This window comes from Hypanus sabinus, chromosome 6 (genome assembly GCF_030144855.1).
Source record: "Hypanus sabinus isolate sHypSab1 chromosome 6, sHypSab1.hap1, whole genome shotgun sequence".
Taxonomy (NCBI): domain Eukaryota; kingdom Metazoa; phylum Chordata; class Chondrichthyes; order Myliobatiformes; family Dasyatidae; genus Hypanus; species Hypanus sabinus.
In genome coordinates, this window is record NC_082711.1 from 159,731,427 (window position 1) to 159,744,014 (window position 12,588).

The following is a 12,588-nucleotide window of genomic DNA, read 5'->3' on the forward strand; positions in this document are numbered from 1 at the left end:
GTGTTGCTTGAATTTCCAGCATCTGCAGATTTCCTCGTATACACCAGGTGACTACCTTTTGCCTTTAAAACTTCTTCAGCTCTCTAGGTACATTGTTATGAAGTTTTATAATGAAATTGGCAGGCAGGTTGTTCCAAGCATCTTGGAAAACTTGCCACAGTTCTTCTGCAGAATATAGCTGTCTTGCTTGCATCTGTCTCGCCCGGTAATCCCAGACAGCCTTGATGACATTGAAATCGGGGCTTTGTGGAGGTCATGCCATCTGCTGGAGAACTTATTGTTCTTTGAAGAGAGTTCTTTGTGACCTTGGCCATGTGCTTGGGGTCATTGTCCTGCTGCAGAATGAAGTTGGGACTGATCAGATACCCCCCTAATGGTATTGCGTGATGGACGAGAGTAGGTCTTGTACGTCTTAGTATTGAGGATTCCATTAATTCTGACCAGGTCACCAACTTCATTTGTAGAAATGCAGCCCCAAACTTGCAGGGACCCTTCACCGTGCTTCACTATTGGCTGCAGATACTCATGCATGCAGCGCTCTCCAGCTCTTCTACGGACGAACTGCTTCCTGTTTGAGCCAAAATCTTCTAATGTTGATTTGCCAGTCCAGAGTACTTGCTACCACTGTTCAGCACCCCAGTCTTCATGTTTCTATGCACAGTTGAGTCTCTCGGCTTTGTTTCCACTGCAAAGGACTGGCTTTTTGGCAGCAACTCTTCCATAAAGATCACTTCTGACAATTCTTCTGGACTGCTGAGGGATATACTTGGGTTTCAGTGGTTTCTGAGAGTTTAGAGCTGATTACAGTGCAGGACTTCTTCCGATTTAGAAGGGACGTCAGTTAGATGAATCTCTCGCCTGTTATGCTCAGTTTCCATAGCCAACCACTGTGTTTCCGGTCATCAACCTTGACCGCTTCTTCAGAAGATTGGACAGTAGATATTGAAACTCCTGTCTGCTGCAAAATTTCTGCTTGTCAGAGACCTTGCTGATGCAGGATGACCACGTTGTGTATTGTGGCTATGCTTACTCTTGCCATGGTGTAAGAATTGATGATTTGAAGGTTAAACGGTCACATCTGCCACACCCTCACCTTCTAGTTTGGTTGCCTTTTGCCCATTCCTTCTACTGTACACCCATTTCTGTTTCAGTTAATCAGTTTAGTTTACTCAACTCATTTTGTCATTGATTATTGGAAGCTGTTTGATATTTGCTTAATCATGCACTAGGTTATAAACCTACAAAGTAAACAAGCTCTTATTTAAAAAGTGGTCTATTACTTAATATACTACTTTCTTTAACAAAATACAAAAATTTCCCTGTCACATTTAATTTTTTGGAAAACAAAAGTTTGAAAATCTAAAATTTGCTCTTTTCTACTGATACACTAAAACAGAAGATGAAATAAAAATCTAAAATATTTATATTAAAAAAATCTAGGGTGCCTAAGACTTCTGGTAAGTTTAGCTTTGAAAGAAGTGAAACACACCATCAAGGAGATGCTGTGGAGTATCTTAAAGTTGGATAAGAGTCATTCCGCTGGAAATTCCAGAACACGGTGTACAAGAAACAGTACACATGATAACAAACCAAGGGGCACACAGAATAAGGGTAGACATGTGACCAATTTCCAAGGAGAAATTAGGGCATGGGGTTGGAGAAAATGAAGAGAGGGAGCAATAAGATACAAAGATACGAATTTTGAGCCCAGGAACTACTTTAGTTCAATGAGCAGAGGGAATGCGGTAGAATGGGAATTGGTGCAGAATAAGTTACAAGCACTGAACTTTGGGAAAGCTGATGTTTATGAAGATCTGAGGATTATAAGGTGACCAAAAGAGCACCTGAACCTGAAATGATAAAAGGTACGACCAGGGCGAGATGCGCTGAAACAGTGACAGAAAAGAAAGCGCGGCAAAATAAATACATACCTTCAGTCTGTGTTGTTGCAGCACTTGTCTGGGTTTTTGAGTTGCTAAGTACTGATGGTAAAGAAGATGCTTTGGGAGGAAACAGCTGTTGAATTCTCTGCCAAGCTAGTAGCTGGATCAACTTTTCATCAAGCTTACTAAGTTCAATCTCTAGAAAAGACAAAAAAGAGAAAAAAAAAAATCGACGTTTTGCCAAAAAACTTTCTAACATATTTTACATTTAAAAATACAAACGACATGGAGAAAAATAGTAGTGCGAAGACAAAAGGTAATTAATTGGAGATATTAAATGTTTCTCACTTTATAGCTGACCTGCTGAGCACTTCCAGCAATTTTGTTTGCATTCCAACTTTAAACTCAAACTGATTATCACTACTGATATCCTTAAGTCATTCAAAGTAAATAACTCTGCAAACATATTTGATAGAACTTTCCCCTTCCCACCCAACATGGTGTCCCGTCACCTTCACTGACAATTATCAATACAAAACAAAAAATAAGTTTTCATTACAATTTTTCACTATCATTGAGCTGCCATCAAATGCAATGTGAAATTTAGTTTCAGTACCCTGTTGCGCATAAATATTTGTGTATGCATCTCATAATTTTAAATACAATGAAGATTGTTGGTGGAGCTGATGAATACCTCACTTTTGTTACGTGTACAATTAAATTAATTGTGTTTTCAAATTAAAATAGGAAACTAAAACAAGTCAATTGAGATCAGTAGAACAATGACTTCCCGGAAGTAGAACTTCAGATCAAATGGAATTGGCCTGGATCTCAAGTTTTACAGCAATAATTGATATTATTTTAACATAATAGCAGCTTAACAATAAGCACCATCAGAATAAAATAATAAGTTGAACAAAATTATCAGCTATGTTCAGCTGGGTATTCCATAGACCAAGTGTAAATAATTGCCAACACAGAATCTATGCATGTCGCAATTTTTGAATAGAATGAGACCTGACATTCATACCAGGCCAAATGAAGTGCAAGGGCAAAGCTCAAAATTCAACCCTCAGAAATTAATACATTGATGAATGGCCTCAGAAGTCTATTTATTAGTCCCAGTTACTTGTGCCAACAATTTCTAAGGACTGCTAGTCCCTTCTGTTGAATAATGCAAGCACTTAAGAACCAAGGAGCTGAAGACACAGATGAAGAGTTTTGACATGAAATGTTGACTGCCAATTTTCCTTTAGAGGCAATGCCTGACTTGGTGAGATCCCCCAGCACCTGGTTTTTCCTTCCAAATTTTAGCATTTCTACTCTCTTATTTCTTCTAAGGAACTTCTCTTACTTCCGGCTTCATTCAATTTAACATACACATATTTTAGGTCTTCATTGAGATCAGAGGCATGAAGCACCTGGCAAAGAACAATTCCTTGATAACTCAATGGTGGAACAGGTAACTTGCATAGGTACTCTGAATCCTAAAGGCAGGCTGAAGAAAACAAACCCAACAGATTTTAAGTTTCTGGTGAGATACATCACTAAAGTACAATCTTCAGACAACCATGAAACAAAAATAGAATGCATGCAATGCAATCTCAAAGTTCAAAGTAAATTTATTATCCATGTGCATATATGTCATAATAACCATAATGGAATCAATGAAAGACTGCACCATCTTGGGCATTCAAACAGTGTGCAAAAGTCACAAATTGTGCAAACACAAAAATAAATAATAATAATAAATCAATAAATATTGAGAACATGAGATGAAGTCCTTGGAAGTGAGTCCAAAGTTTACGGAAACATTTCAACAAAAAACTGAAGTTATCCCCTTTGGTTCAAGAGCCTGATGGTTGAGAGGTATTAACTATTCCTGAACCTGGTAGTGACAGTCCTGAGGGTCCTGTACCTTCTTCCTGATGGCAGCAGAGAGCATATTGTAGGTGGTTCTCAATGATGGATGCTGCTTTCCTGTGACAACGATGTACTCAATGGTGAGGACGGCTTACCTATGATGGACTGAGCCGTATCCACTACTCTTTTCTAGGATTTTCAATTTATAGGCATGAGTTTCCATACCAGGCTTGTGATGCAGCCAATCAATATACTCTCCGCTACACATAAAAAAATTGTCAAAGTTTTAAATGTCATGCAAATCTTTGCAAACTCCGAAGAAAGTAGAGGTGCTGCCAGGCTATTTTCATATTTGCACATACATGCTGGGCCCAGGATGCATTCTCTGAAATAGTAACACTGAGGAATTTAAAGTTGCTGACCCTCTCCACCTCTGATTCCCTGATGAGGACTGGCTTATGGACCTCCGTTTCCTCTTCCCGAAAGCAATAATTAGCTTCTTGGTTGTGCTGACACTGAGTAAGAGATTGTTGTTGTACCATTCAGCTAGATTTTCAAACTTCCTCCTATACTCTGAATCATCACCACCTTTGATTTGGCCAGCAGGATCATCAGCAAACTTAAATATGGTATTGGAGCTGTATTTAGCCTCACAGTGGGGGGGCAGGGGTGGGTTAAGTACACAGCCAATCTGAACTGACCGGAGTATAGAGCCCAAAAGGTCTTAAGCTTCTTGATTAGTTTTGAGTGGATGATGGTACTGAATGTTGAGCTGTATTTGATAAAGAGCATCCTGGCGTCCTGACGAAGGGTCTTGGTCCAAAACGTCAACAGTGCTTCTCCTCATAGATGCTGCCTGGCCTCCTGTGTTCCGCCAGCATTTTGTGTGTGTTGTTTGAATTTCCAGCATCTGCAGATTTCTTCATGTTCATTCAGGCGTGTGTACCTTTGCTGCCCAGTTGTTCCAGGGTTGAGTAAGAGCCAGTGAAATGGCACCTGCTGTGGACCTGTTGCTCCCGTGGGCAAAATGGAGTGGATCCAGGTCCTTTTGCAGGCAGGAGGTGATATGTTTTATCATCAGCCTCTCAAAACACTTCATCACTGGGAATGCAAGTGCTACTGGACGACAGTCATTGATGCAGGTTACTATGTTCTTCTTGGGCACCAGTATATTGAAGCCTGCTTGAAGCACGTGGGTACCTCAGACTGCCAAAGCGAGATGTTAAAGATCTCAGTGAAGACTCCAGCCAGTTGACCAGCACAGGTTTTTAGTACATGGCCAGGTACCCCGTCTGGGCCGGATGCTTTTTGTAGGTTCACCCTTCTGAAGGCACGCTGGCCTCGGAGACTGAAATCATAGGATCAACGGCTGTGGGAGTTTCTAGTATGGCTCCTCCATACTTCCACGGTGTCAGCAAGCATTGAAACTCTGCAACAAACTTAAAGATCAATTGGTAGGAATGATCTGCACAAAAAAACCCTCAAAACTTTTCATCAAACAGAAGGCAAAACAACTGGAGAATTATGTGTTCAGACAGAGGAATTTTCAAAACATTTACCTCCACTTCCTTCCATAGCTGCCTGCAGAGAGTTGGCAAGGTCAAACATAACTGAAGTATTTAATGGAGAAGTTAAGGTAACTGGTTTGTTTCCCATTGACACACCTGTAGACAGCACAGTTGGACTCACTTTACCTTATGAAAAAGAGATATATATTGGTTATAACCAGTTTTGGAACACAAACTGTTCAAGTTCAGTCACAATCAACACAGCTGGCACTGCACATCTCTATTATTGAGTAAAATTATTAACTATAGTTGTACCCAGATAAGAAAAATAAATCAAAGTTCAACCTTCCATATTTGGTGTCCAAATCCATTTTCAACTTTTCTTGCTTCTACAGATGACAATTGAGAGCAATAGCTCTCACATTGACCATGTATCAAATCGTCGACTCTTAAAGTCAAATTCAGTGAACAACTTTCAATAAAGGATGAATGCCCAGTGCAAGACTCAGAAAAAAAAGATCATGTTTGTTCTATCATTCACCCAATACCTACTTCACAGCTCTGAAAATAATACCAGCAGGCTGAGTAAATGATTGAATTTCAATACTATGAATACCTGCACAGGGATTTAACTAAAAAAAAGCAACTTCAGTCTACTTCACCATTTTTATCACATTTGGGAAACCAAATTAAGGAATTGGGATACTGACGAATGTCCACTTTTTAATGTTCTAAAATCTGTACACTGTAAAATGTAAAACTGTATTGTATTACAAAGCCAAACTCACAAATGATTTGGGAAACCACCAAATCTAATTTGAAGCAACATTAAACCTGAACACCACAATTCTGTAACACACATTGCTAGCAATATGTTTTGCTCTGATAGGATAGCCTCCAATTAGTTTCACTACCTTCCAATGGAAAGAGAATGGTACTAATCTGAGGCAAAAAGCTGAAGCTTCCCTGAGTGCACAGAAGCTCCTAACACAGAAAAATTAACAATTCATCAAGTTAGAACAGCAGTTAATGCTGCTGTCTCATTACTTCAGGTACTGAGGCTTGATCTGACTTTGCACATGGTAGTATCACATTTGCACAATCCCATTGCGACTGTGTATTCTGTTGGGTGCTCCCGTTTCATCCCACATTTGAAATATGTGCTGGCAATTTATAACAGCTGATTGATGTACTACTCAGTGAAGGTATGTGGCAAAAACAAAAGGGGAAATGCATGAATATTTGAGGGAGAACACAGGCATAGGTTTACCCTGTTGAAAGGTGGGATGAACCCAATAACCCGCATGACACAAAATACTTGTGTGGGTATCGTTAAAGAAGAGTAATCATTGCAGATTTTCAGCTTTTTAGCAAATAAAGTCTCTAATGACTGGTCAAATGTCATGAAATTAACTGATCACCACAAAAATAATTTCATTGTAATTGTTAGCTTGTAAACAGCTACTAAACATATAATTTACAAACAAACTGGATAAAGAACATGATATCCACCTGTAGTTGCTGGTGAAATTAAGTTCCTCGAAGGTCCCAACAGTGTTGATACACTATCTACCACTGCTCTCGGTGGTGTAATAGCCCTGGCTATAGCAGAGGATGTCGTAACAACCTTTGCCATGAATGTGGTGGGTCGTCCAGCTATCTGCACAGAGGCGATGTTTTTAAGCTGCGAGCTGCTGGTGATCTCAGAACTGGCACACAAAGTAGATAGAGAAGCGGGAACACTTGTCACACTGACAGGAATTCGCTGCAAGCATGAAACAGGTCCTCCTGGATTCTCTGTCTTGACTACTGTGCCCACAAAATGGTTTTGAAGGTTGCTGGCTGCTGGTGGCGTAGCTGGTCTCAGCTGAGAATGCAGCCATGCTTGTCCAGATACCTGGCTTGGCACCTGTGTTAAGTGTCCCTTTGGTCTCTGTGTATCTGCCAGCTGCCTGGACGGTTCTGATGAAAGTGTGCATGGGAAAGGTCTGTTTACTTTCACCTCTGCTGACAAAGGTCCATTTGAAGTTCCACTGCTAGAAGACTTGCACGAGGTCTCAGGATATAAAGTACGGGCATTTTCTTCCTGTGCAATTGCAGCACCAGGCTGCTGTGATACAGAGGAACCTGAAGAATTCTGGCTATTGGTCCATGAGGTGCATGTAACATTGCACGATGTCAGAGAAGGGGATGATGGTTTCTTTCCAGCTGTCTGATGCGCACTGCTTAAAGAGCTGTCTGCTGAACACTGGGCTGTGATGCATGGTTTAATATCCGCTTTCTCAGTGTGTTCAGTGTCCCAAAATAATGGCATCTGCTTAGCAGATAAATGTCTGAAAATGCTGCATTGAAGTGCAACAACACTACGAAGCCACTGCAGGAAATGGGAGAAAAAGATCTTATTAAAAGGAAGGGTAATTAGTTTAAGAAAGGTATTTTAAAAGTAAGCATATCATCTTTTCTGAACAGCAAAAATAAACCTATTCTAATACAGGGTTCAAAGTATATTTATTATCAAAGTACATATATGTCACCATATTCTAACTTGAGATTCATTTTCTTACAGGCATTCACAACAGAACAAAGAAATACAATAGTCAATGAAACAGACTGACTAGCAACCAATGTGCCAAAGACAAACTGTGCAAATAAAAGAAAGTAAATAACACTGAGAACATGAGTTGTAGAACCCATAGGTTATTATGTGTCATTTGTCAAGCAATTCAAGTGAAAACTCTTCAAACTCAGAGTCAGCTATATGACGTAGAGATAGGTTTTCATCCCAACTCATTCACGTTGAGCAAATTCCCATTTCCCTGTGTTTGGACCATATCCTTCTAAACATTTTCTATCTATCTATCTAACTGTCTAAATGTCTTTTAATAGTATCTGCCTCTATCACTTTTTTGGTAGCTTATTCCAGATACTCACAGCACCATGTGAGTATCTTTAAGATTTAATATTTAAGAGTTCTTAAATCTTCTCCTCAACTTGAACTTATGTCTTTTAGTTTTAGACTCCTCTACCCCGGGGAAAAGACTGATCATTTGCTTTACCTATGCCTTCATAACTTTATATATTTCTGTAAAGTCACCTTTTAGCCTCCTACACTCAGTTACCAACAAGAAAATCTGATAACTGACCAAAGAGATTTATTTTGATTTTTTCAGCATGAGCCATTTTAACCATTAACTTGCTAAAATATTTCCAAAAGTACTTTCATGACCCATTCACACTCTAATTTCCCTTATTACCTCCTGTTGTTCTTCTTCAGTAGCAAAGTGCTCATAGTTGGAAAGGTGCTTTTGTGACTCAGAAGGAGTCTCATTACATATCAGCTCTCCATCACGGATGCCTGCCGGTGGAAGGAGAGGTGGTGGATACTGGTACTGGGCCTTAATTGCTTCAGGAACCTTCAGAAAACGTAAATAAAAACAGTTATCTATTGGAAGATTAACCAAATTAGAACTATAAAATTCAGATTTATAACATCAGCTGTTTTTAAGTTAGCCATGAGCATGTTGGCACTGGAAACTATATAGGCAAACCATTCGAGTATCTCTGAAATAATTAATTCAACTTTGTAGAAACACAAAATCCACATCAGGCAATTCAAGTCAAACACCGTGCCAAGATATTTACATTTATACAACCATTTAAAGAGTACTTAATTTACACCAGAATTCTTAGTTATCTACCACTTTAGGAATAACACGTTCACTGATCTTCAATCTAAACATACCCCAAAGATAGCATGAAGCTCTTCTCTAAAAATAAGGAGGCAGAAAGGCAGCTTCTATTACCAATGTGCATGATCAAATGCACAATTTTGGGCAACATTGATTTTTCAAGCTAATCAATATTAGATTTGGTCTAGTGAATCTTCAAATGTAAGTTTCTATCATAAGCACTTCATGCATAACACACATGGCACAAGTTTCACAGCTAATTTTCACTGTGGATTAACAATCACACTTCAAAAGTTATGATTAATTGATCATGAATGAGGGAGGAGTACTCTTCAGAGGGAATTAAGTCTTATTAATTAAAATATTGCAATTTTGCTCCATCTTTAAGCAATACAAATTCAATTATTTCCCACACATCTAACCAATATCTGGCAAAAAGACCAACTAGCAGAAGAGATTAATATTCCAATTTCAGAAAAATCTTAATAGCCTCATGTAAATTCACTATATGCCAATAAGTTAATTGGAAAATTAGAGTTAAAACTTTCAAATGAAAATGATATTTGGAGATAAACTACATGTCAGAGAAACTTACTCACTCCTTTTCGTTCCTCTGGTAAAAGCACTCACTTGGTTAGGCAACCTAACTTGGAGTATCTACCCTTGCTAAGAATCATTGCTAGACCAATTACACACAGCTCAGAATTAATATGTAAATTCTTCCTCTTGTGACTGACATCCTAATCTAATTATTTGAGGGGGAGGAAGAGAAGGGGACTTACACAGGACTTTTTGTCCTTGATCACTTACCCATAATTCTTAGCAGGAAAAATGTCATGGCAACCTGGTAGCCTAAATAAATGATCATAGAGTGCTTAGATCAGAGGAACAATAATTAAACATTCACAGTAACTGAATGGAGAAAATATTAACTGCAACAAAAGGAATTCCACTCAGGCATTTAGTTCCTCTGCAAATGTTAGGATCCTTAAAATGATAAATAACACTGAAGAATCCAGTATTTGCTTAACATCAACAGAAGTTTCTAGCTGACTCTATTCTACTTGAAAATTATAGGTGATTTCTCACAAAAAATGGCTGATCCTACATTATTAATGCTAAAATACACATTTTATAAACATTCAGCAGGCACAGAATTATCAATTGGAAATAGTGCAACTGAATCTTAAAAAAAAATCTGAGAAGTGTAATGCTAAATCTGAAAGAAACCTAGCTTCCCCCTTTTAAGTGTACTGGCCAATCGATATTGAACAGTATGGGACAAGAAGCCACAAACAAGAATGGTCCACAGATTCTTGCTTCAACTAGGGAATCCATACGAGGAACTTCAATTTTTCTTTTGCATAAAACACTTCAAAAATAAAGCAGATCTAAAGGAAATGCAGTCAAGTAACATTGAGCAAATAAAATATTAGCTTCCAGATGTTTCCAGCTGTTGAAGCCAATGGGTAGAAGAGCCATGCTGACTAGACAGTCCCAGACTAAACTGCTGGTCAGTGCAGAGTCTGAGCTTATATGTATTAAAAAAAAATTTCAGTGTTCATTGCATAAATTATTCCTCTACATTTACTGCACTTTAAGGGTATGAATTAAACTTTTTCACATACTCTTAGAAGAAATCAATCAGTTTTCAAATGGCACCAATCATGCCAAAATGAATGTAAAATAACTCAAAACAGAACTTTAACATCTCTATTGAACAAAGCAATTCAACCTAGATGGGCAAAATATGGATTGTTTAATTTTATAAAATTCATTACAAAGTACACTATAAAAGATTCCTATCACAATATCACATACCTTCATGTTTTTCCTCTTTACTGCTTTTGAAAGTCTGCGATTGGGTGGATGCTTTCTGTGGATCTTGTTTAGAAAGTCAATCTTAATTGCATGCTGTGATATTCGGTCTTGAAACTTGTCAAATATCCTGCACCTGTTGCTCAACGTCATGTTCTTTTGATTAAGCTGAATGATTAAGAAAACAAAATTGAAGCAGATCCTGTACATAATTTATCAAACATCTACATTTTTCCAATGCATTTGTCATCCACTATTAAAGTACATGAAGTGCATACACAAATTGACAAGAATACTTTGATAACACAAGTAGAACAATGCTTCTCTTGGTTAGTCCCTGTATATATTAGGAAGGACAGTGTCATAGCATCAGCTATTATTGAACAGTACTTCAAAGTTTCCTACTCCTAAAATGCCAGGCAAATAAACTAATGGACTGAAATGTTTTCTGTTTAAGAATTAAATCATGAACGATAAATTTGGCACAATGCATAGCATCGTCCACTGGGAATATATTTTGAATCGTATCATTAAATAAAATCAACACATCATAGTACTACAAAGCAAAGTGAAGGATGTTGAAAAAAAAGAACTTTCTCTAATCACATTGTCCTGAACTGAATCAGAGTGCGATAATGGCCAACAAAAGAGGAGGACTGGGAGAATTATTAGCTCAGAGAAAATCAATTGTACCAGCGTTATAAGCTCTCCAATTTGTAGATTTTTCGGTGAGACTAATTTGTCTCAAGTAATTTATCAGAAGTGCACCTAAAGTTGGGTGTTGGAATGCAAATATAATGGGACTGCAAAAATAATGTAACAAAGCTAAAACATTAGGCTGAATTTTAATAACCGACAAGGTTTAAGCTTTGTCTTAAATATAATGTAACTACTCATCTTTTTAAAAAAATCTATTACTTCCTTTATTCCATTGTAGAATACAGACAATTCACACTGCAAATAACAAATAATCATTGCACTCTATACAACATGGTGGAATATTAGATTAACATAAAGACAATTCTGGTGAGAACAGTTTCTTGAATACAAAATTACTTACCACTACATGTTCAATGTGATTTGGACACATCCACCTTCCCATTGGCATTGCAGTAAGAGGTGGGTCCAGGCAGTCCATGTGAAACAATAATGGGCAGTAATCACACTGGACGAGAGGCGCCACTCTGCAACTCCTAGAAAGCAGTATTACATTGCTATTGTCATTTCTTCATTGTAAACAGAAACAAACAAATGAAAAGGTATATGTTCTCCTCCTCTTGTACTTGCAGTGAGAGATTATTGGTCAAGGCTGAAGCATATATACAACCAAATCAAAGTCAGAAAAAAGTGGTACTGCAACTTTTTTTGTCTACAACATTGAAATCTATTTTCTTAGAAGTTTGTGTAATTTCTGCACGTCACCAAAAACTGATAAAACTTCTAGAGATGCACAGAGGTGAGTACGCTAACTGGTTGCATCTAGTCAGGGTAAAGAAGCACCAATGCCCAGAAGCGAAAAAGGCTACAGAAAATGGTGGGCATAGCACAGTCCATCACAGGGAAAGCTGTCCCCACCATTCAGTAAATTTACATGGAGCACTGCCACAAGAAAACAGCATCTATCAACAAAGACCCCCGCCACGCAAGATCATGCTCTCTTCTTGCTACTACCATCGGGGCAGGAGGTACAAAAGAATTAGATCCCACAGCAACAGGTTCAGGAACAGATATTCCCCTACAACCATCAGGTTCCTGAATTGGCATGGATAACTTCACTCAAGTCTGAACTGATTCTACTATCTGCAGACTCACTTGCAAAGACTTTTT

At 38.3% G+C, this 12,588-nt stretch overlaps 1 protein-coding gene across 2 annotated transcripts in view; it reads right to left on the minus strand.

Moving 5' to 3' along the window:
• The window catches only part of phf12b (PHD finger protein 12b), a 75,232-nt gene that overhangs the window by 11,372 nt on the left and 51,272 nt on the right, over positions 1-12,588 (minus strand). For both annotated transcript variants that reach the window (XM_059973300.1, XM_059973299.1), the window contains exons 6-11: positions 11,822-11,954; positions 10,765-10,929; positions 8,509-8,667; positions 6,767-7,628; positions 5,306-5,440; positions 1,932-2,081 (exon numbers count right to left, since the gene is read on the minus strand). In XM_059973300.1, the coding sequence (XP_059829283.1) occupies positions 1,932-2,081; positions 5,306-5,440; positions 6,767-7,628; positions 8,509-8,667; positions 10,765-10,929; positions 11,822-11,954 (1,604 nt within the window). The remainder of the gene's footprint in view (positions 1-1,931; positions 2,082-5,305; positions 5,441-6,766; positions 7,629-8,508; positions 8,668-10,764; positions 10,930-11,821; positions 11,955-12,588) is intronic.